Source organism: Syngnathoides biaculeatus, chromosome 11, assembly GCF_019802595.1.
Source record: "Syngnathoides biaculeatus isolate LvHL_M chromosome 11, ASM1980259v1, whole genome shotgun sequence".
Taxonomy (NCBI): Eukaryota; Metazoa; Chordata; class Actinopteri; order Syngnathiformes; family Syngnathidae; genus Syngnathoides; species Syngnathoides biaculeatus.
Genome location: NC_084650.1, coordinates 4,409,429 through 4,432,558, shown reverse-complemented (window position 1 = coordinate 4,432,558; position 23,130 = coordinate 4,409,429). Strand labels below are relative to the sequence as shown.

Here is a 23,130-nt window from a genome sequence, read left to right as displayed (position 1 = left end):
TTAATATACTTGGTCAAAGTGAGAGTTACAGAAATGCAGTTGTTACCTGACACCCTAATGCAGCTCGGAGGAAAGTGAGAACATTTGGAGAGACGGGTGCAGCGCCAGTTACCATCAGACGTACGCAACCCCCAAGACTAGCCTGTAGAGGGAACAAGATCCAATTTTTAACTAACGTGACCAACTGCATCCCTTTAAAATCATCAGTTCCTCAATCACTGATGACAGTCATGCCCATTTTTGAATTTATACTGCAGTTTAATACCAAATCTGTTGGAAAAGGCACCCTTTTATTGCCACCAACATTACGATTCTGGGTAACAATTCTTTCTGTATGGCAGAGCCATTCTAAAAAAAAACCTGAGGCCATTTTTGCATGAGCCAAATCTCTCAAAACTCTCATTCAGGGTTCACGCTGCGCATTCGCCAATAGCTGACTGAAACAGGATGTGGCAAAGCGAATTTGGGCCACATTATCAGCAATGGCATATCAAAATTGACTGCGGCAAAAGGGCTTCCAGATCAAATTTAGCGTGTGCTTATTCTGCACTGTATGAACAGTGTTAGTGGTTATTGTTTCCCACTGCTTCGTAAAATGCTTCAATCCACTGTCCAGCCACTGACCGCTAAACGCCTGACTGGTTTACCCGATACTGCTTGGCCCGCTATTGAACCATGCATACTACCGCAATGTATGTCTTAAGTGGCGATTGTTAATGTCTACTGCAATTCACAATATTTATTGCAACCAACCTGCTGCCTTCTTCATCAATCTATAAACCGCTAATCCACTTTGGCTGTTGTGCTGAGCAGCCGTGGAAATGGGCACTCCAGTTTCCGTGGTAGGTTGATTGAAGACTCTAAATTGCCCGAAGGTGTGACTGTGAGTGCGATGGTTGTTTGTTTATATCTGCCCTGCGATTTGCTGGCAACCAGTTCAGGGTGTACCCTGCCTCTTGCTTGAAGACAGCTGCGATAGGCTGCAGCATGCGCGCGATCCTTGTGAAAAGCAGTACACAAGATGGATGGATGTTTTTAACAAGTTCAGTTTTAGTCCAGGGACCTTTGAGCAGTATACAGTTTGCACATAAACTTGTGGTTAACATGAAACAAATTTAATAAAGTGTTGCTGCACGATGGCATGTTATCTTCTGAGATTAACATGCATGGTTTTAATCATCCATCCATCCATCCATCCATTTTCTTAGCTCCAGCACTTCCCTTGACCCTCGTGACGATGCGCGAAGTGACAGAAGTGTCATTTGACATCCAAGTGGCTGCATCTACTGCCCGTGAGGTCACCCCAGACATTTTCCATTGAAAACACGCTTTGAGACCTACTAAATGAGACGAACACGCCCTTTCTTTTTGAAGAAGAGAACATGTCACAACCGAGATAATGATCGGGGTAATATTACCCTATTGTTTCGAGCCAACTTTAGAGGATATGTGGATCATGGCCAAACCGCCTCCCCATCCAATCCACTTCCGCCGCGACTAGCCACCCCGCCCGGAGCCGTGTTGACAAGGCCGACGGCGATTAGATTTTTACAAGGCATGCAGTTAAAGTAACATTCAACTGTGATGTAATTTGTGTTCTTTTTACATTTTAATAGTAAAATAAATATTGATTATTCATGTCAATTATCATAAAATTTAGGCGTGGCCTACAGGAAACAGTTATTTATTGGTTTGTTGGTCACATAGAAAAATGTATTTCTTGTGTTCAGTGATTAATGTTGAAAATGAGAAACGTCCTATTAAAAAAAAACACGTACTAAATCACAATTTCAATAATTGTATTTTCCAAAATCATTCAGCTCTAAAGCTGATTGATGACTAAGTAATTTTAATTGGGCCTACACAGTTAAAGCTGATCGGCTTCCCAGTGACAAAGACTCGCTCAGTGTGGTTTAAGATTTAGCCACATTAACACAAGTGATGTTGTGACTAAGTGTGGCAAGGAGATTTTGCTACAGTTTAGCCACATTGGCCAACAGGTTTCATGGCTCAGTGCCTACCCTGTTCATTATCTTATTATTATTTACTGTACATACATTCAGATATCGGAGAATAACTCTTACTGGAAGTCACCTCTGTCCTGTAAACGCAATTACGTATCAAGATGCAGTGTCACACTACCGTGAGAGATCATCACAAGACATGATACAATTTCACTTAATTTGACCGAAGGTTTTTATTTATTACAACTACATATATGTTTGTTCATCTATCTATCGCAGCGATCTATCGTGACAGGCAGAAGAATTAATTGCCAATCCAGTAGATGGTAAAAGTCACAATAAATCTGTTGCCATTCCTACAACAAATATGAATGGAAATATAGCAGTTGACTAAATAGTGAAAAAAAATGAGCTTTAACTAACCTGAACCTTTCTGAAAATTAATCTATCCCAGATGCTGTCTCTCCTTACGATGCCTTTCAACATCTCTGCTTGCTTTCGACTGCAAGCAAAATCCAGCAGCCACCGCTTCACAGAAGTGTTGGCCTGCCCAAAGATCTATAGAAATACATTTATAGATTGTCATCTGAGGTTTTATCAAATGAACAAAAGGAATACATTATTGCACATCAAAAAGCGTCACTTATTAAGCTCACCCACCCTATCGTACATCCGATTTAGAAGGCGAGGTACCATAGGAAACACGGTAGGTTTTAGTGTGCAGACGTCATCCATCAGAAGACGAATATCTCCCTGGAAATATCCAACCTTGGATCCCTGAACCATCATCACTCCCTGCACATCAAATTTACAGATCAGTACGGAAATGTGCATCGCAAAACGTTAAACTACACCACTTCACACAAGTTACATGTGTCATTAAAAATAAGAAACCATTTGTGCTTTCATGCACTCTTAATTTCAGTGAGTTCAATACTACCATTTTGACAGAAGTCACCTTTATACAGTATGCCAAAATTTTAGCCTGTTCAATGGTCCTCTGACAAAAGTCAGAAATTAATCAAGTATAATACAACCACTGAAACAAATTTTCTGTTCAGGAATGCTAGTAAAAAAAATTATAATCTGACATCCATCCATCCACTACATCGCTTATCCCTAACAAGGCCGCTAGCATGCTGAAGTCTATCCTAACTGTCTACGAGCAGGAAGCGGGGTACACTCTGAACTGATTCCCAGCCAAGCACAGGGCACATGGAGACAGACAACAGTCGCACTCACAATAACACCTAGAAGCAATTTAGAGTGTCCAATTAAATGTGCATGTTTTTGAGATGTGGGAGGAAACCGGAGTGCCTGAAGAAAACCCACACATCCACAGGGAGAACACCCAAACTCCAAACAGGCGGGGCCGGGATTTGAACCCCAGACCTCAGAACTGTGAGGCCAACACTCTACAGCTACACCAGTGTGCCACCCCGGGCCATGATTAAACAAAAGCATTTGCACTCACTTTCACACCTACTGGCAATTTAGTCTTCAATCAACCTACCCTGCATGTTTTGGGGATGTGGGTGGAAATCAGAGAAAACCCACGCAGGCAGGGGGACAACATGCAAACTCCACACAAGGAGGAAAAGGGGCCAGGATTTGAATTCCAGTCCTGAGAATTGTGAGGGAGATGTGCTCACCAGTCATCCACCGTTCCACATTCCCACTTATCCTCACTATGGTCGTGCTTGACAAGAATGAGTGTTGATAATATTTATATTTTAGCATTAAAAAAAATCATTTTGGAAAATAACTGGTGCATTACCATTATAGATGGTAAGTGAAAACTATTTTGGCAATTAAAAGAATGCTGCTTTTGACATATCAGCAAGTATGACTATTTAATGGCTGGATCTGAGATTCTCAAAAAGTACAAACATATATTTCAAGTACATTATATGAAAACAAAAGCAATTTAACCAATCAATGTTAATCTAGAACAGCTTGAATTCAGTGGTGGTGTCATTAATTGCATGAAGTTCACGACTATTTATTAAGAATTACAGCATTGTCTTCCAATAAGGGTGTCAAAAGGGAAAACAACAAAACATACCTGTACAACTCTCTCAAACATGTGAGCCAGGGGAAGAAAAGAAATGTGGATATCCCTGGGACCCAGTGGACAAGTAGCCTAAAACACAAAAGGGAGGTATGCGGACGCATTCCCAATAATACACAAAAAAATACACACACAAACAGCATTGAACCTAGCCTGAGACTGAAGTCTGCGGTAGCTCAATCTCTGAAGACTTGTGTGTCTAATAGGACTGTGGGCAGTTTAAGACTGACTACAGCTGGACATGAAAATTGAATCTGGTACGAATTCATTTCCTGAGCAAGATGCAACAATGTGCCAAGTTGTTAACATAGGTACTGTATACTCAGACTCAGTCACAAACCATGGTCTTGTTCCTCATTATTAATATTTCCCCACTGTATATGTCCTATTTTACTCATCAGTAACTATTCTGTACTCCAAACGGAATTACCATCGACATTTTTAGACCACTCCATTCTCTCCTTACTCCCAACTCTCTCTGTTACTTTTTGGTCTGCACTTAAATTTTTTTGAACGTGCTTCAGAAATCCAAATGTAAATGCATCTATCTTTTGTACGGAATAATGCATTAAAAAATCACAAATAAGTACAAGCTAGTTATTCATGTCAAATATGAAATTGAAAACTCACCTGTGTTTGTTTCAGGAAGGCAGAGCAGTTGGACACAATATTCCCATGTGACAACATCGCTCCCTTTGGGTTTCCTGAACGAATACGTACATTTATTAGCATACGTCTGGAGTATCCGTGTGTGAATATGTTTGTACAGTATAAGCATCACCTGTTGTTCCACTGGTAAAGCATATGACGGCCATATCATCATTTCTGGGAGGCTGAGGACGTGATGTTCAGGTTGCAATAAATAAATAAAATAATAATCATCCAGAATCCTGTATCTTTGTAGTATCGTAAAATGGGCTAACAACCTTACAGCTACTTACCACAGGTTGGTGATAGTTTGCCTTTCCAATGGCCTGCCCGACAAGAAATATGACACCAATCAAATTAAAATACAGTAAAACCAAACAGAAAAAAGTCATTGTAAAAGAGAAGTGGAAAACCTAGAATAAAAAGGGAATGTCTTGTGCCAGAAGTGAGTTCTTGCATACAAAACACTGCTTTAACCAGAGATAGAGGCAAACAGAAAGAAAAGAGAAGTCTTTCCTAGAAATAAAGTAGTACATGCGAACAGCACACGCTAAGAGTGAATGAAGCTCTTTGCTGACCTCCATCTCGCGCAAGCTGAGAATGTTGATTCCAGCTTGCTTGCCTCTGTCCACAAACTCTTTGCTTGGACTCTCAACTACCACGATGGTTTTCACAGTGTAATTCTTGTCTTTTACACAGTCAAGTACCAGGCTGACTTTATCTGCCACATCGCATACTATGGTAGAGATGGAGGCTACAGGAAACGGCAAGAAAGACAACAAACAAAATCATGTAACAAGCAGAACCTAAAGTACATATGATAGTACATATAGTAATCCTTCAAACCTCTGCCAATTTCACTGTGATTTTCTATTACCTTTGTCTATAATGTAGTTGATGGCCTCTGCACCAAGTGTGTCATAAAGCGGGACACACACCAGAGAATAGGTGTAGCATGCTAGCTCAGTGATAGTCCACTAAATTCCCATACAAAAAAAGGTATAAGCAATAAGACAAACGGTTTTCAAGTGAAGTTTGAGCTATAACTGAGTGCAATCCTTTTTACCTCAGGTCTGTTTTGAGAGAAGATGCCAATGTTGGGGTCAGTGGCCTTGGAGTGTCCATTATGCAGAAAAGCAGAGCCAAGATTTTCTGTTCGCTCCATCACCTAAGACACATATAAAACATGGCAGTGTCATGTGCAGACTTCCTTTTTGCTCATTGTGTCTCCATATAGCACTGCTATACAATAATAATGTTGTGGGGAAACTTTTTTTCCCCACCCTTAGCTTTCTGAGTATAAAGAAACTTAAGGATAAAAAAATAAAAACAGAAATAAATAATTAATTAATTACATTACATTACTTGAGATAATGCAAAACATTACAATTAGGTCAATTTAATTCCAATGAGTTGGTTACCGAGCCAGTCAGCATAGTTCTTTGCACATTACTGGAATGTCCAAAACTACGCATTCATTGAAATTATTTTAGAACTGCATTATGGATTCAATATGGCAACTTGATCCTGATTTTCCGACAATTTTTTTCTGAGATTTTCATGAGAATGTAATTAACAGCAACTTTTGTTTGTGCTGCCAAGGTGAGTCTTACCTCTTGGTAGGACAGCCATTCATAAGGACATTTGGGTTTCCTGGAGCCCAGAAAAGGACCATTATCTAAAGAAGAAAGAAAAAAAAAAGACAACAATATATTGTGTATTTTTTTTTTCAATACACCGTGAGGTTTCCAACTAAATCTAGTAATTTAATCTCCAATTATTGGTACTTGGCTGGTTCATTACTGAAGTTTTAAACAACCTGATCTGACAAAAGTTCCGACTAAAGGAATATTTTTGGACAAAAGAGCAACATTGGTTTCAAAATTGTAAACAGGTCATACAAAACATGCAACAGACTAATATGTATAATGGCATGAACGAGGCGACACGGTGGAGCACCTATAAAGCAGAGTTCTGAGATCTGGGGCTCAAATCCGGCCCCCACCTTTGTGGAGTTTGCATGTTCTCCCCATGCATGTGTGGGTTTTTTCTGGGCATTCCCGTTTCCTCCCACATCCCAAAAACATGCAACATTAATTGGACTCTCTAAATTGCCCCTCGGTGTGATTGTGAGTGCGACTGTTGTCTATCTCCATGTGCCCTGCGAATGGCTGGCAACCAGTTCAGGGTGTACCCCGCCTCCTGCCTGTTGACAGCTGGGATAGGCTCAGGCACTCCTCGCGTCCCTCGTGAGGATAAGCAGTAAAGAAAATGGATGGATGGCACGAACACAATACCTCTACTATTAAAACCATGTGTGTTTATGTCAGAAGATAACATCCCATCGTGCATCAATACTTTATTACATTTGTTTCATATTAACCACATGTTTATGTGCAAACTGCATGCTGTTCAAAGGTCCCTGGACTAAAACTTAACTTGACGAAAACACTTTCATTCTTTTTGATGAATGCTCCTCAGATATTCGACAACTGTAAGGAACACGTCCACAGGTAAGCTTTTAAGCAGGTGACTAAGCCACCTCATCTGCATCCTCTCGACGGAGAGGTGCAGTGGGTCGACTCTGAGCTGCGCTGCGATGACCAACCTTCTCAACCTATCTCACTGGGAGAGCCTCAACACCAAGCGGAAGAAATTAATCTCTGCTGTGATCTTATTATTTCAGTCACAAACCATAGTTCATGGGAATGTGCACTATATTGGCGAAAGTAGTCACTCACTTGCCTTGACACACAAATGATTTTAAGTGATATCACATTGTAAACGCAAATGGTTTAATATGATATGGGTCTAATATGATACTGGTCTACCTTTACAACTATGTTGTGTTCAACAAATAAAAACAGAATGATTTGCAAAATGACATTTCCGCTGAAAAAAACTGGGCTGTTGCAAAAAAAAAAAAAAAAAAGCTACCTCATTCTGCCGCAAAACCAACGTGCATGTTAAGCAGAAACAGTCAAAAACAGTAACGACATTCCTCTCATCAGAAATGGTGCAAGCATGCCATTGACCGGGCATAACCGTACTTACATTCCCCTCCCTTGAATGGTGTGCTGCCACTGTAAATACACCACCACAGGTCTACACAAGGACCAACATACATCAAATGTCAAAATAACCAACAACTAATCATCAGAGCTCTTGAGGAAAGATGCCAACTTTGTGGTGGCATCTTTTGTTGGAAAGACAAAACAAAAAAACAAACAAAAAAAAAAAACAATCACGCCTCTCAGGAGGACTGCTATAAGAGCATAAGATGTGTAGCAAGGCAAGCTTAACTGTTTCTTCTCCCTAAACCCTAACGCCCCCAACCCCAGTCTGTCTGGTGGCCGTCCAGGCCACCAAACGCAAGGCGGCAGGTGGCCAGGGGCCGGTCGCCATCGAGGCTCCATCATGAGGCAGCCGGTGCTCCTGGACACAAACGAGAGGTGGCTGCGGAGCTGTCGCCACCTCCTGGACAGCAACGTGAGGCGGCTGAGGTGCTCCTGGACGGGAACGCTAGGTGGCAGCATCACCACCTCCTGGACAGCAACGTGAGGTGACTGCGGAGCCACCACCACCTCCTTGACGGGAACGCAGGGCTTGGAAAGTGGCTCCTGAACCCCCAAAGGCGGCACAGTGCTGCATTGTTGCTCCTTCGGTGTTCACCTTGGCAGAACTGAACTGGGCGCTTGTTCACGAATGGGCATGAACAGATCATCATTGACGACAGCCTGGAGCAACGGGGATGATGTGGGCCTCCCCCTCTGAACTGGAGGAAAATAGTTTGCCTCTGAACTTAAGCCCTCTGCACGTCGCTTCTGCGTCTTGTTCATTGGGAACACGCACGTTGAAGGCGCTCTGGCAGGGTCATCCTCAATCGCCAATTCCACCCTTCTCCTACGACAGTCGTGCAGACGCCTGTCACCACCGCGGCGTAGGTGTGACGCGACAGTGAATCTGTCGCCACCCGCCACGTGAGCGTGGCGAGGCAGTGGATTAGTGGAGTCCACAACGTGCACTTGCAGTGGAGCTGTTGCCACCACGTTGTGGGAATGGCGCGGCGGTGGGTCCGTTGCCACAGCGACGTGAACCTTGCTCGGTAGCAGGTCCCTTGCCACTGCAGCGTGAACGAGAGTAAGCAGAGAGTCAGTTGAAACCGAAACGTGGATATGTCTCGGGAGCGGGTCAGTTGCAACCACCGCGTGAGCATGAGTCAGCAACGAGTCCGTCGAAACGGCAACGTGGGCGTGTTTCGGGAGCGGCTCCGTTGCAACAGCAACGTCGGCGTAGCTCTGCTGATTCTCTAATCCCTGCCGAACCTAGGGCTAGTTCGGTTCTCTGCCGCTCTATTTCCGCCCGCATTTCACGATAGAAGACCTCTTGATTCTCGAGTCGCTGCACCTCGGGATTTGCGGACCCCTCCTCCCTCTGAGCTGGAAGTTTCACCACCAGCTCTGGATCTGCTGGTTTGGTCGTTGCCGGCGGGGAGTGGATGGACGAGGACACTGTCTTTGTCGCCGCACAGCGGGAGGCACGAGCGAGCACCTGGGCTGGGCGTCTCCTCTGGCCGCCACGCGAAGGACTCGGGTAGATGGCCAAGCGGGTTCCCCAAAAAGGATTGGAGGATGAGGACTTGGACCTACCGGGTGAAGACAGGTGAAGCAAACTGACTGGGATTAAAGATCGGGAGAGGAAATTCATAGTCAAAATCTGAATCGTAGTCCTCCCCTTCCGTGTCTTACGCTCCGCCAGCGAGGTATGAATACGTCCCGAACACGACCCGTCCGGCTCCTCATATTCTTCTGGACTCTGACTTTTCGGAATATGAATAAATCAAGGTCTTCCTCATAGTCCGAAAAATCAGAGTTCAAAAGTGTATGAGGCGCTGAGCGGGTCATCATCAGGACGTATTCATGTCATGCAGGTGGTGCGTGTGACAGAAGAAGGGGACAACATCATGGAGCCTACCCGGATAGGACAGGCTTGGTCCTTCGGCAGTCGGTTTAACTCGCGTCGGTCCCGGCGACGCCAGGTCTTTCCTGCTGGCTTCCTGGTTTGGCCAGATCGTTCTGTCACGACCCATCTAGACCGAGGAGGACCCAAATGCAGGACTCCGGAGACACAGAGGCAAGTTGGGAAGTCGGGGATCAGGTAGACAGTCAAGTGCAGCAATGGTAGTCAAGACGTCGGGCGTAGAGAACAGGTCCGCGGGTAAGATGGAGTCGGTACACGAGAGATCGATCAAAGAAGTCAGGAGTGTCAAAGGAGTCAGGCTTACGGGGTAGGTCGAAGAACAGACGGAGATTGGTACACACAGGTTCAGGATCAGAGATACGGGAGTGCAGGAACGGGACATGAGTTGCGATGATCTGGCGAAGACCAGTCGTCCCATGGGTCCTATAAATACAGGGGTTGCTCAACGCGGATGAGGCGCAGGTGTGCGCCTCGCAATCAGCCCCGGTGCGCTGGGACCCGCCCAGCCAGGGCTGGACCAGCAGGACCATGACAGTACTATAACAAACATTTGGTCAGGTAAGAAGACCAACGCTTGTCAATGAAGGTATCCTTATATACCTGTATGTGTGTGTGCTGTATATGTCGGGGATTTCCAACCTTTATATTGCCAAGGCACATATTTTACAATTGAAAAATCCTACGGCACACAAACTAAAGTAAATGTCACCAAAAATGGATAGATTAATTAGTGTATGTACTTCCTGCCATCTAATAGAAGAGGATTTTTTTTGTTCTGTCTGTCATTGTGCCTCACTGGCATAAATGGATGAATAAAGATACATTATTTCTTGGAATAACTTTTTTTTTTCAACAATTACATAAAACTGGATAACTTTCCACAGCACACCTGAAGAGTCCTCACAACACACTAATGTACCCCGGCACACTGTTTGATCATCACTGGTATATGTCATCGCCAGTACACCATACACAATAAGAGCATTTTTTTCCTCATCATGTGTGGGGTCTCTCATGTTTCAAAAAAAAAAAATGTGTAGATAATGTTAAAAACAGGTACTGTATTAACTTGGTACGTGCTTCTTCCTTGCAATAGTTACACCTGGCTGTGTTTGGTGGATACATCAAATCACTTACTGGATACTTGAGCGCCCCTCAGGAAGAACTCATATATTGTTTTTGCATCATCATAGAAATGTGTCAAGAGACTGTCGCCATTCAGCAGAGGTGATTGACGTACAAACTCTCCTCCCTGTGTAAAAGAGTAAATGTTTTAGAGGAACAGTTTAAACTCCAACTACCTTTGAACCTGATTTACATACACATAGGCTTCAATATTTCATACTTAATTCAAGACTGTGGCGATTGATAATGCTACATGCATTGATCCAAGTAGAAGCCATAATGCACAAAAATAGACCCACAATAGTGTAAGTGGCCAAATAAGTAATGCAATTCATGGAAATATAATGTAATAACTTTTGGCCATTCATAAAACAAGTTATCACATACCACTTTATTTCACTTTTTATTTTTGGATATAACTGTCATTCTCTTTGTCTGTCTCTATTACACTCCCTCCCTCCATATGGTCATCCCTTTTTGTTAGTTATCGTTAATATTAATAATAATAATATATTTATTATGGCCTTGCAACAAAGCCAAAGTATCATCCTTGCTTCGAAGAGTCTTGTTCACAGGACGAGCTCCTACACATAGATGCAACAGTATCTTCTTACAAGTGGCCAAGGACAATTCCATCATAACCAAAGAATGTGCTAAATCATCATTGTACGATGTGCCACGTCATCACCAAAATTGTACCTTTGTTTATTTCATCTGCTCACCCCTCCTTTTGACCTTGTGTGTTTTCTAATTTAAAAAAAAAAAAAAAAAAAAAAAAAAAAAAAAGAGTACGTGAGAGGCTGGTTCAGAACGTGTTTGGAGACTGTAACTGGCCTGTCTCTCACATCCTGATCAGAAGAAAGACGACTTCTTGTCCGTTATTTGTGCAACTATTCCAGCAAGTTAGGTGATAAACCTAACACTTTTACATCGTGAAGAAACACGACTTGAAAGCGGCAAAACAACGTTGTCTACTCCCTTGATTGTAGTTTGTTTTCTTCGCTGGTTTATATATTGATTTATGGATGCCATAATTTTGATTCCCTGCCACACAGCATGGAGATTCCCACTGCTATATTACACATTTTTTAAACTTTATTTTAGTTTTCCTTATTTCATTTCTCACTTCTCTAAGGGCAGCACGGTGTGCGACGGGTTAGCTTGTCTGCCACACATTTCTGAGGACCTGTGTTCAAATCCGGCCTTGCCTGTGTGTAGTTTGAATGTTCTTCCCGGGCCTTTGTAAGTTTTCTCCCACATCCCAAAAATATGCACAGTAAATTAAGTGAAGACTCTAAATTTCCCACAGGGGTAAATGTGAGTGTGAGTGTTTGTTTAGATGTGCTCTGCAATTGGCTGGTAACCAGTTCAGTATACCCAGACTCTCAACCGCAGTTAGCTGGGAGGAGCTATAACATACCCACAACTCGAGTGAGGGTAAGCAGTGTAAAGAGAGACAGATATTTCTCTTGAGACCTTTTTTTCAGGAGGATCTCCTCCTTTTGTTTTTTTTTTTTGAGTACTGGTTTCACTTCTTTTGTTACCTACGGTTTGACAGAAATGGTGTAACTGAGTTAGGAGGCCACCTTGCTCACACATTCCATTTCATGTCTACCAATACATTTTCAATAGGTATTAGAGATTAGGGCTTTTTTGATGGCTACTCCAAAGCATTGATTTTATCTTTAAGCGACTTTGTAACCAGTTCAGCAGTATGCTTCGGCCCATTGTCCATTTGGAAGATCCATTTGGCCCTGAGCTTTAACTTCCTGGTTGATGTCTTCAGATGTTGCTTCAGTATTTCCACATCAGGTTCTTTCCTCCTGAGGCCATCTACTGTATTTTAGGAAATGCACAAGCCCCTCCTGTAGGAAAACAACTCCAAAACATGACCCTGCACCCCTGTGTTTCACAGTTAGGATGCTTTTCTCAGGATTGACAGTTTCCCTCCCAGCATAACAGTGCTCAGTATGATCAAACAGTTCAATTAGAATTTTGTCAGACCACAGGACATGTCTTCAAGAATGAAGGTCTCTGTCCTTGTGTGCAAGAGCAAACGGCAATCTATCTTTTTGAAGTTCCTTTGGGAGTAATGGTTTCTTCCTGGGACAGTGGCCTATCAACCCAGGCTATCCATAAAAAATATTTTGGTTTCCAGTAACAAGAGCGAAAAAAATGAATAGGTAGGTAGGATTTTTTTTTTTTTTTTTGCAAAGGTCTATTCCATGATATTCTGCAAATATTTTGGCCCATATACTACCACTGAATATATTCAGTGTATTGATGTACCTTCCATTTTAGCTATACATTGTATAAATATTATTTCTTCACATTTTCAACTTCCCAATAATGATTTAAAATCAGTGATGTGCAGACCTGGATAACATACATAGCTTGTTCTTTGGATTCTAAATTTGGGAATGAGGTGCTGGTGTTGGATTAATTGGATATAAAGTTCTCATATTTGCTTTCTTGGTTTTTAATGCTTCATTGCTTTAAAAAATAATAATTAAATTGGTCCTTTGAGCCACATCCCAAGATGCCTGAGGATTCTAGTGGGTGTGTTGAATACCAGAAAGACCATGGCCACGGCAGACTCCTGAGTCTAAAGACCCTTTCCGGGACTGGTGTGCAGTCCGCCGTTCTGGTATCAGACAGTTGACGGGATCCAGAGACGGACGGAAGACAACAGGGTGAGTCCAATTTTGGTTTAAAAAGCGTGTAAGGAGACACGATCAAGCCTAGTCGATACTAGTCAATGTCAAGCAGTTTAAGGGTGGAAAAACCCTGAGGGTGGCGGAGCCCTGTCGCACACATAAATTGCGTGTGTAAATAGCTTTTGCTCCTAAAATTCCCAAAACACCCTGAGGGTGGCGGAGCCCTGTCGCGCACTTAAATTCAGTGTGTAAATAGCTTTTGCTCCTAAAATTCCCGAAACCGCCTGAGGGTGGTGGAGCCCTGTTGCGCACTTAAATTCCATGTGTAAATAGCTTTGCAATAAATTCCATAAACACCCCTAATCCCGCGTGTGCAAGAGAAAATTGTGTGAAAGTGGTATGGCCTCAGTTGTAAACGTAACATGCCACTGTAGAAAATAAAGGTAACAATTCTCCACTTGAAAGAGTTATAGAACAAAGCCACTTAGAACTCCATAGGAGTTGTTGACTGGTTCAAATTGACTAAAATGGCGGAAAATATTGTAAGGAAAAACTTAGGGACACACTGCAGTGTAAAGACTGGAAATATGTTGGAAAAATTAAATCCGACACAAACTAATATTTATATCAATGGATATCCAACACAATTTCACTGGTCAGTTAAATTGCCAGAAAATAGCGACCTTGCAAGAGTATATAATCAAATAAGTAAATAATAATAAGTAATAATAAAGAGACATATAGAATATTGGATGAAAATAGCATGAGATAGAGATGAGAAAGTTGAGAGAAAGAAAATTAAATGATGTTTCAAAGAAGAGATGATGACAAGACAGGACTGACATCAGGACAACAAAGGGAAGTTGAAAATTAAGAACAGAGAGGTGAGTGCACGCTCCTCTCTACCCCCAACTGCCTTTTTCACAATATGACATGACATCATAAAATAATGACCGACTAAGACAGACTGGACTTGGACAAAACCTTTGGGGGGGGGGGGGGGGTCTGCCGGCTGCACCTCAGGACATACAAAATAAGACTACCTTTGGTGCCTGACCCTGACACTTTAATTCCCTCAGACTAGATGCAATAATATTCATCGTAGTGGAGATAAGTAATGCATTTTTCTCAAACCCAGAGGGTAATGAATACCAAATTTGGCTTGCATTTACATTTGGAGTCAAAATTTCTACTCCATGGTTTATTTGAATGATGTACCAACAGCTTCCGCTGATAAGGAAATGTGAAAGACAGTGGCTCTTTTAAAGCATCTGGCTGAGGACGGGCACAAAGCAAAAAGAAACTCCAAATTTGCCAATAACAGGTTAAACATTTTACAAACTCTAAAGCCACAAACAAATTAACAATTTGTCATTTTTGGGACTGACAAATTAATGCTGAATTTGGGTACCAACTTAGCCAAATTAACAGATCCATTACACAAAATGATGCAATAAAGAAGACTTAAAAATGACATTGTTGAAATGGAGGGCCGAAGCGAAAAAAGCATTTTGCAACATAAAGCAAGTGCGGTCTTGATTTTGCCAAATTGTGATAAGATTATGACTTTCAAAGGTCACGTTGTGACTTCATAGAACTAAGTGAACTGTTTTGTTCCACCTTCTGCGAAACATGACATTTCTATCCAAATACAAAGATGTACAACTCTTAATCCAGCAAATATTGCCATTTCCGGGAGATGGAACAAAACATGATTGTCAAAAATTGGGAAAGAAAGTAAAACATTTTTACATAAATAGATGTGAGATGTGACCAATAGGGAATGTTGTGTTCGAATCAGAATATGCTGTAGTCTTTTCTGCAAAAACAGTAAAACTAACACTAACTGAGGCATGACAACTGATGGAAGAAAATTTTAACGATTTATACAGAAAACCAATATGCATTTGCAACGGTTCATATTTTTGCGCAATACTGAAAAATAGAAAAAAAAAACAGATAATTTCATCCACAGGGAATGTATGCAAAATTGTTAGTTCAATTACTAAATGAAACAACTGCAAAAAACTGTTGCTGTATCCAAATGTGTCACAGACGTCAAACAAAAATATGATTTCATTGGGAAATGATTTGCTGATAAAATAATAAAGGAAAGTGCATTGTATAAAAAAAAAATGTGATGTTGATACTGTCATGATCCTGTGCGGGTGCCCGTGCGGCTGCGCTAATTGGGAGGCACACACCTGTGCCTCATGCGGGATGATCATCCCCCGTATATATAGGACCCGGTGACAACTGGTCCTCTGCCAGTTCGGTGAGCTTCATGCCCCGTTCCAGCATTCTCGTATCCCCGTTCGAACCTGTGTGTACCAACCTTCGTCCGTTCTCAGACCAACCTTGTAAGCCTGACTCCTTGATACTTCTGCCTGCGTCGATTGTTTCCCCGTGTACCGACTACTGGCTGCCCACTCATCTGCTCTCTTCGCCCGACGCCCCAACAACCGCTGCTGCACCGGACTGCCTGCTCGATCCCCGACCTCGGCTTACAATAAACGAGTCTCTTCTTGAACTACCTTGCGTCTTCCGAGTTCCTGCATTTGGGTCCTACCTCTCGTTTCTGATGGGACGTGACAGAACGAACTGGCCAATACAGGACCCAGCAGGAAAGACCCGGCGTCGCCGGGACCGACGCAAGGTAGACCGTCTGCCGGAGGACCAAGCCTGTCCAATCCGGGTAGGCTCCCTGACGTCCTCCCCTTCCGTGTCTTACGCTCCGCCAGCGAGGTATGAATACGTCCCGAACACGACCCGTCCGGCTCCTCATATTCTTCTGGACTCTGACTTTTCGGAATATGAGGAGGACCACGATTTGTTTGACCGGCTGCCTGAGTACGACTCCGATTATTCTATGAATCTGCTCGTCCGATCTTTCATCCCAATCAGTTTGTTTCACCTCCCCGCGTTTCCAGCACCCGAACGTCTTCACCCGGTAGATCAAAGTACACCAATCGGTACGAGGGAACCTGATTGGCCATCTACCCGGGACCTCCGCGGGGCGGCCAGAGGAGACGCCCCGGCCGGGCGCTTCCTGGTGTCTCTCGCTGCGCGGCGACGAAGACACAGTCCTCCCACTCCTCGCCGGTAACGGTGAGACCGGCAGACCCGCAGCTGGTGGCGAGGCTTCCAGCCCAGAGGGAGGAGGTGCAGCCAAATCACGAGGCGTTCCGCCGCGAACTGCGGGCGGAGATTGAGCGGCAGAGCGCGGAATTGGCGGCTCTCACGGCCCAGGTCCGGCAAAGATTGGCGAACCAGCCGAGCTACGCTGACGTCGCAACGGCGACGGACTCTCTGCTGACTCAGGTTCACGTTGCCGTGGAAACCGACCCGCCCCCTTGCCAAGTGCACGCCACAGTGGGAACAGACTCGCCACCTCGCCAAGTGCACGTAGCTGTGGAGACTGACCCGCCTCCTCGCCATGCCCACGTCGAGGTTTTGGCGGTTCCGAGCAGAGCTCACACGGCAGTTGGAACTGACCCGCTCCCGAGACACGCCCACGTGTCAGTTTCGACTGACTCTCCGCCTACTCAGGTTCACGTTGCCCAGGAAACGGATTCGCCACCGCGCCACGCCCACGTTGCTGTTTCAACGGATGCACTGCAAGCTCACGTGGCAGTAGGGACCGACCCGATGCCGCCTCACGCTGCTGTCCAGGAGGTGGCGACGTCTCCACAGCCGCTTCTCGTCCGTGCTCTGGAGTGGCAGTGGCGACCGGCCCGCGGACGCTCCACACTCCTGCTCTGTCGGCGACCGGCCCGCGGTCGCTCCCCGTTCCTGCTCTGTCGGTGACCGGCCCGCGGCCGCTCCCCGTTCCTCCTCTGTCGGCGACGGGCACGCTCTCTCGTTCCTGTCCAGGAGGCGGCGGTACTGGCGCCGCCTTCTCAAGTTGCTGTCCAGGAGGGGGCGGTACTGGCGCCGCCTTCTCAAGTTGCTGTCCAGGAGGGGGCGGTACTGGCGCCGCCTTCTCTCGTTCCTGTCCAGGAGGCGGCGGCGACGGGGTCGCTGCCTTCTCTCGTTCCTGTCCAGGAGGCGGCGGGGTCGCTGCCTTCTCTCGTTCCTGTCCAGGAGGCGGCGGCGGCGGGGTCGCTGCCTTCTCACGTTCCTGTCCAAGAGGAGGCGGCGACGGGGTCGCTGTCTTCTCAAGTTGCTGTCCAGGAGGGGGCGGTACTGGCGCCGCCTTCTCAAGTTGCTGTCCAGGAGGGGGCGGTACTGGCGCCGCCTTCTCAAGTTGCTGTCCAGGAGGGGGCGGTACTGGCGCCGCCTTCTCAAGTTGCTGTCCAGGAGGGGGCGGTACTGGCGCCGCCTTCTCAAGTTGCTGTCCAGGAGGGGGCGGTACTGGCGCCGCCGCCTTCTCAAGTTGCTGTCCAGGAGGGGGCGGTAATGGCGCCGCCTTCTCAAGTTGCTGTCCAGGAGCGGGCGGTACTGGCGCCGCCGCCTTCTCACGTCCCTGTCCAGGAGGGGGCGTTACTGGCGCCGCCGCCTTCTCACGTCCCTGTCCAGCAGGAGCTGGGGAGTTCTGTGGAGCCACCCAGGAGCTGGAGAGACTTCGGGGTGGCGGTCATGGCTCTGGTCCTGCTCTCCATCATCTTCTTCAATCCTGAGTTCGCCCAGCCGCTTCAGGACCTGGCCTCGTTGGCGACCAATCCCTGGTCGTCTTGCAACGACGGCGTGGGAGGTTCTCGTCTGGAGCAGTGGCCTGCCTCGTTCTGGTTCCTGCCTCGCCGTTTGGTTCCTCACAGAGGTCGTCCGCCCGAATCGCCATGTGGGGACCCTGGTGCTTGGCGTCCGGGTCGTCCTCCTGACCTGTCCGCCCGGACGCCTCGTGTTTGGTGGCCTGGATGGCCACCAGTCTGGGGTTCAGGGGGGGGCGTCGAACAGTAGTAATGTCTCAAAATCATGGGAACATTCGCATTGGATGCCACTGTGCGTTTGCCCCAGTCGCAGTGCTTTTATCTCAGACAGCATGCCATCTCCCAATTCTTCCGGGGCAATTTGTTTGAATGCATCCTGCACTGTAAAAGAAGGGCTCACATTTCTCAACTTATTGCTCACGATGTATTAGCCATTTAAAATAAGCGAGAAAGCAAACGTCATACCGTCCGCCATGATAGCGTGAGACAGAAGGTGAGAAAATCACTTCCTGATTGGTTAATATTACTTCCCTTGTCCAGACGTCCCCTTCGTTGGAAAAAAAACAAGCCGATTTCGGCAATTTTATTTGCTTTTGAATATTTACGGTCGGTCGAGTTACGGGAAACCTAAATATTTTTATGGCTGGCCTCATGGTGGCACAATATTTCTTTCACTGTGGATAATGACAATCATACTAGCTTCAGCTAGCATCTTCACAAAATCTTTTGTTTTTGTTCCTGGAATGCATTGGACTTTTCAAACCAAACCACAATCATTTTTGGGATGCAGAACTGTTCTCCTTCCTGGGCAGTATTATGGCTGGATATTCCCGTCCGATTTATACTTCCAGAGAACTGTTTGAACAGATGAACGTGGCACCTCTGGACATCTGGAAATTGGACCCAAGGACAAACGTTGACTTGTGCAAGCCCACACTTCTCTTCCTGATGTCTTGACTGATTTGTTTTGAGTTTACACAATCAATCAGTCTGCCTTCAAATTCAGCCACAACTGTTGTCAATAAAGCCATCTGAAGCTTCCGAATATGTGGCATCGTCATATAGGTTTTCTAAAATGGCAGTACAGAAAATTGATGAATGCTTAAAGGCATGGTAATTTAATTGGATGTAAATTTATGACTATGAAGAAGCCAATAAGAAACAAAAAAAATATTTCATTATTTCGGCATTTAGTAAATATACTGTAGGTAAATATTTTTGGTCACCTCATATGACCTAAAACAGGAAAATTATCAACTTTCATGTCAGACAGTGAGGGAAAAAATGCTTTTCAAATCGTGGCTGTAAAAGTCTAATTTCAAATGTAGTGGACGTTATAGGTTCAGGACCTTCATTACATTATTGGTCAGCTCTGACATTATGGGCCTATTATATTTTAAAACAGACAAATTTATTACTTTATGGATTTCCCCTGTAAAAGACCATTATGTATTCAAAGCCTATAAGGTAATAATTTTTCCCTTTTTAAAATGTAATAGAAACTGTAGACCCCAAGAGCACTTCAAAATGCAGCATGTAGAAAAAAAAAGGCCTCAGATTTAAATTGAATTTGTACAAGCACAACCAACTGCCACCAAGAAGAAGGAGCTGAAACTCACCGGAACTTCGACTGACTGCATTTTGAGATCACAGACAGGTGGGAGGGCCTTGGGTCGTGTTGCCATGTAGAAGGTTGTTGCAGCTGTGATCGCTCCCATGCTGATTAACGTCGACACGGACAGACCCCTACAGTACTGACTGACAGAATCCAGATCTGGCAATCTCAGCTTCTTCAAGAACTCCGGGCTCAGCATGATTCTGATGATGTAGTATCAGATGGTGGTGTTTTCCGTTTTCACTTGGGCGAGGTGGATTGGGTGAGGAGTACACAGTAAGAATGTGGCTCTGAAGGTAGGCTTGGTTTTTGGACGCCCTGAGGTAATAATAAGAAGCAAAGTGTAAGTGTAAGAAGCGAAGCACTTCAGCCCACGAGTGTAACTGTTGTGGGGAGGAAATTTGTCAATGTTGTTGTACACGTTGCATAACATTACTAACCGCAATGAACTCAACAGCGTACCTGCTGAGAATTGTTTTTCCCTTTCAATGCCAATGGAAGGCATCTGCCTAAGAATGTCTGTCCAGCAGGCAATGTAATGTACCATACAAAAACATTTTTTAGCAGTTTAGAAATGGTCATGCTTATTGCTTAAAATATGGTGATGGAAAAAAAAAATATTCTGCCCAACAGCAAGCAACTACAGCATGGCAGCTTTGTGCAATCAATGGGAACGTGTTATATTTTTTTCTTAAAATAAATTACATTTCGCAACTTGTGTCAAAACAACTTACCAGTATGTTTACAAGAATACATCTACAAATCTAATGAACGAATGAATGAAAAAGACCTTTTGAGAGTGTCTCTAAAATTGCAATGGTTTCAGTCTCAAATGGGACTCCCAGTTAAGTTAACACAGACAAACAAACACTCACACACGAGGTCACAAACTAGGAGAGCAGTGGTAAAATTTGACAGTAAACAGCCTAATGACAAGTTTGCCACCAGCTAAACTCTGAGGATGACCAAAACGACCTTTAAACCAGATCCAAATGAAACAAAACAAACAGAAACAGGGACAATCAAACCATGTTTCAATCAACCAGGCAATTTCTGACAATCTCACTAAATTGAAAGAAAACAACGATAAAAATGATATTTTTCGGGATCTTGTTTCAAATTTCACATTTCAACACAACTAATGCAGCGTTATCTTGTAACTTTTGTCTTTAAAATCTTTGACCTCGTTTTTTGTTGTTGTCTGAGACTCAATGTAACCCCAAAACACACCGATGCAGTTACAATAGGCAAGAATAACCTCAAACATATGATGAAGGGCCATGTAAATGAATATGTGAGGTGATTACTTTCAATAGAACTGTTTGCAAGACTTATTCTACAGAATTTATTGGACTAAAGGGAAATCTTGTTTGATTGCTTTGAAAGACCCGAGTGTTACTCAACTCTCCAGAGAAACCGCGATTAGCGTCTGCACCGTACTCTGTAAGATACATGTCAATTTGAGCAAAAGATGTTTGAATAATAACATGACTTCTTATAAACATGCACACATTCACGGTCTACGAAACTGTTTCCTACTCACCTGCAACAAACAGGTAAGACCGTTTTGCTTCTCTGACTCGGTTGTGACTGCTGCTACAGCAACCAGCAATATGAGACTGCCCTTGACAAGTAGGCGCAAATGATTTGCTCCTTGCACAACAAGACTCCCTGTTGCTCTTTCTCTTTGATTGATTCATTTTCCGTTTCATTGATCTCATCTATTTGTCAAAGGTCACACTGTTTCCATCAAGTGAGTGTTCTGATTGGCTGTCTGTCCCCACAAAGTGAGCCCGATTGATTTGAAGATTTGACAGAAAGAAAGTCGTGAATTTACATTATCATTGACATCGCTGAGATTATAGTGTCACAAATACATTTTTGTGTTTAACTTTGTATTAATCCAAAGTAGAGGGTTAGGAGAGTAGAGTGGAGCTACACATTATTTGATCTCGTTACAAGTGCATTTTTACAAGATAAGGAAAGCACAACTTCTTTAACAAAGAAATGTACTTGGCAAAATCCAAAAGAAGTTGCTCTGCCCACTCCACTTTACCCCAATGGCCTCTGATCTCTGTGGTCAGCTGCGATGATCAACGAATGAGATAAACAATGAAGGAAGCAATACAACGAGTGATATAGATAACGTTGTGTGTGCAGACATTTGCTCCACCTAAATTCTTGTCAATGATATTTTGCTTTTCAGTTTACGTTAGTCAGCTATTTGTCACCATCAATCTATTATCTACCGCTTTTCCGGGTCGGGTTGGGGGTGAAGTAGTTTCAGCAGGTATACACAAAGTTCCCTTTTCCACCCACTTCTTTCAGCTCTTCCGGAGGGATCCCAAGGCCTTCCTAAGCCAGCCGAGAGACATAGTCTCTCCAGCGTGTCCTGGGTCAGCCTTGGGGTCTCCTTCCAGAGGGACACGCCCGGAACACCTCACCAGGGAGGCATCCCAATCAGATCCCCCAGCCACCTCATCTGGCTCTTCTCACTGCGGAGGAGTAGCGCCTTGACACTGCGCCACTCCTGGATGACAGACCTTCTCACCCTATCTCTAAGGGAGAATCCGGATACCCTGCGGAGGATTTGGAGGCCCTGATTCTCATCCCAGCCGCTTCACACTCAGCTGCGAATTTCACCAGAGAGACCTGGCGCAGCAAAAAGCAGAGATGCGATGCTGAGGCCACAAAACCAGACACCCTCTATGCCTCGGCTGTGCCTAGAAATTCTGTCCATAAAAGTTATGAACAAAATTGGTGACAAAGGGAAGCCTTGGTGGAGTCCAACTCTCACCAGAAACGAGTCCAACTTATTGCCAGCAATGCGGCCCAAACTCTTAGAGCAGTCGTACAGGGATCGAACAGCTTGTATTAGGTTGTTCGGTACCCCATACTCCCGAAGAACCCCCCATAGAACTCCGCGAGGGACACAGTCGAATGCCTTCTCCAAGTCCACGAAACAGATGTAGACTGGTTGGCCGAACTCCCATGCACCCTCGAGCATCCTGCCGAGGGAGCAAAGCTGGTCCACTCCACTGTTCCATGGCCAGGACGAAAACCACATTGCTCCTCCTGAATTCGAAACTCGATTTCCCGACGGACCCTCATCTCCAGTACCAGCTCCAGTAGAGGCTGAGTAGTGTGATCCTTCGATAGTTGGAACACACCCTCCGGTCATCCTTCTTGAAAAGGGGGACCACCACCCCAGTCTGCCAATCCAGAGGCACTGTCCCCGATGTCCATGCGATGTTGCAGAGCCGTGTCAACCAGGACAGCCTCACAACATCCAGAGTCTTTAGGAACTCTGGGCCAATCTCATCCAACCCTGGGGCCCTCCCACCAAGGAGCTTTTTAACCACCTCGGTGACCTCGGCTCAGAGCACCCAGACTCAGCTTCCTCGTGGGAAAGCGTGTTGGT

General features: G+C 44.7%; 1 protein-coding gene across 2 annotated transcripts in view; it reads right to left on the bottom strand.

Annotated features, from left to right (window-relative positions):
* Positions 1 to 23,130, bottom strand: part of LOC133509166 (long-chain-fatty-acid--CoA ligase 1-like) — a 28,805-nt gene that overhangs the window by 2,661 nt on the left and 3,014 nt on the right. Inside the window, exons 2-14 of one of the 2 annotated variants that reach the window (XM_061835932.1) lie at positions 19,714 to 20,027; positions 10,801 to 10,915; positions 6,297 to 6,361; positions 5,750 to 5,851; positions 5,561 to 5,660; positions 5,262 to 5,437; positions 4,977 to 5,009; positions 4,817 to 4,868; positions 4,666 to 4,739; positions 4,030 to 4,107; positions 2,625 to 2,759; positions 2,388 to 2,522; positions 47 to 142 (exon numbers count right to left, since the gene is read on the bottom strand). In XM_061835932.1, the coding sequence (XP_061691916.1) occupies positions 47 to 142; positions 2,388 to 2,522; positions 2,625 to 2,759; positions 4,030 to 4,107; positions 4,666 to 4,739; positions 4,817 to 4,868; positions 4,977 to 5,009; positions 5,262 to 5,437; positions 5,561 to 5,660; positions 5,750 to 5,851; positions 6,297 to 6,361; positions 10,801 to 10,915; positions 19,714 to 19,908 (1,356 nt within the window). In that variant the 5' untranslated portion in view covers positions 19,909 to 20,027. The remainder of the gene's footprint in view (positions 1 to 46; positions 143 to 2,387; positions 2,523 to 2,624; positions 2,760 to 4,029; positions 4,108 to 4,665; positions 4,740 to 4,816; positions 4,869 to 4,976; positions 5,010 to 5,261; positions 5,438 to 5,560; positions 5,661 to 5,749; positions 5,852 to 6,296; positions 6,362 to 10,800; positions 10,916 to 19,713; positions 20,028 to 23,130) is intronic. The other variant, XM_061835933.1, reaches the window with a different exon arrangement.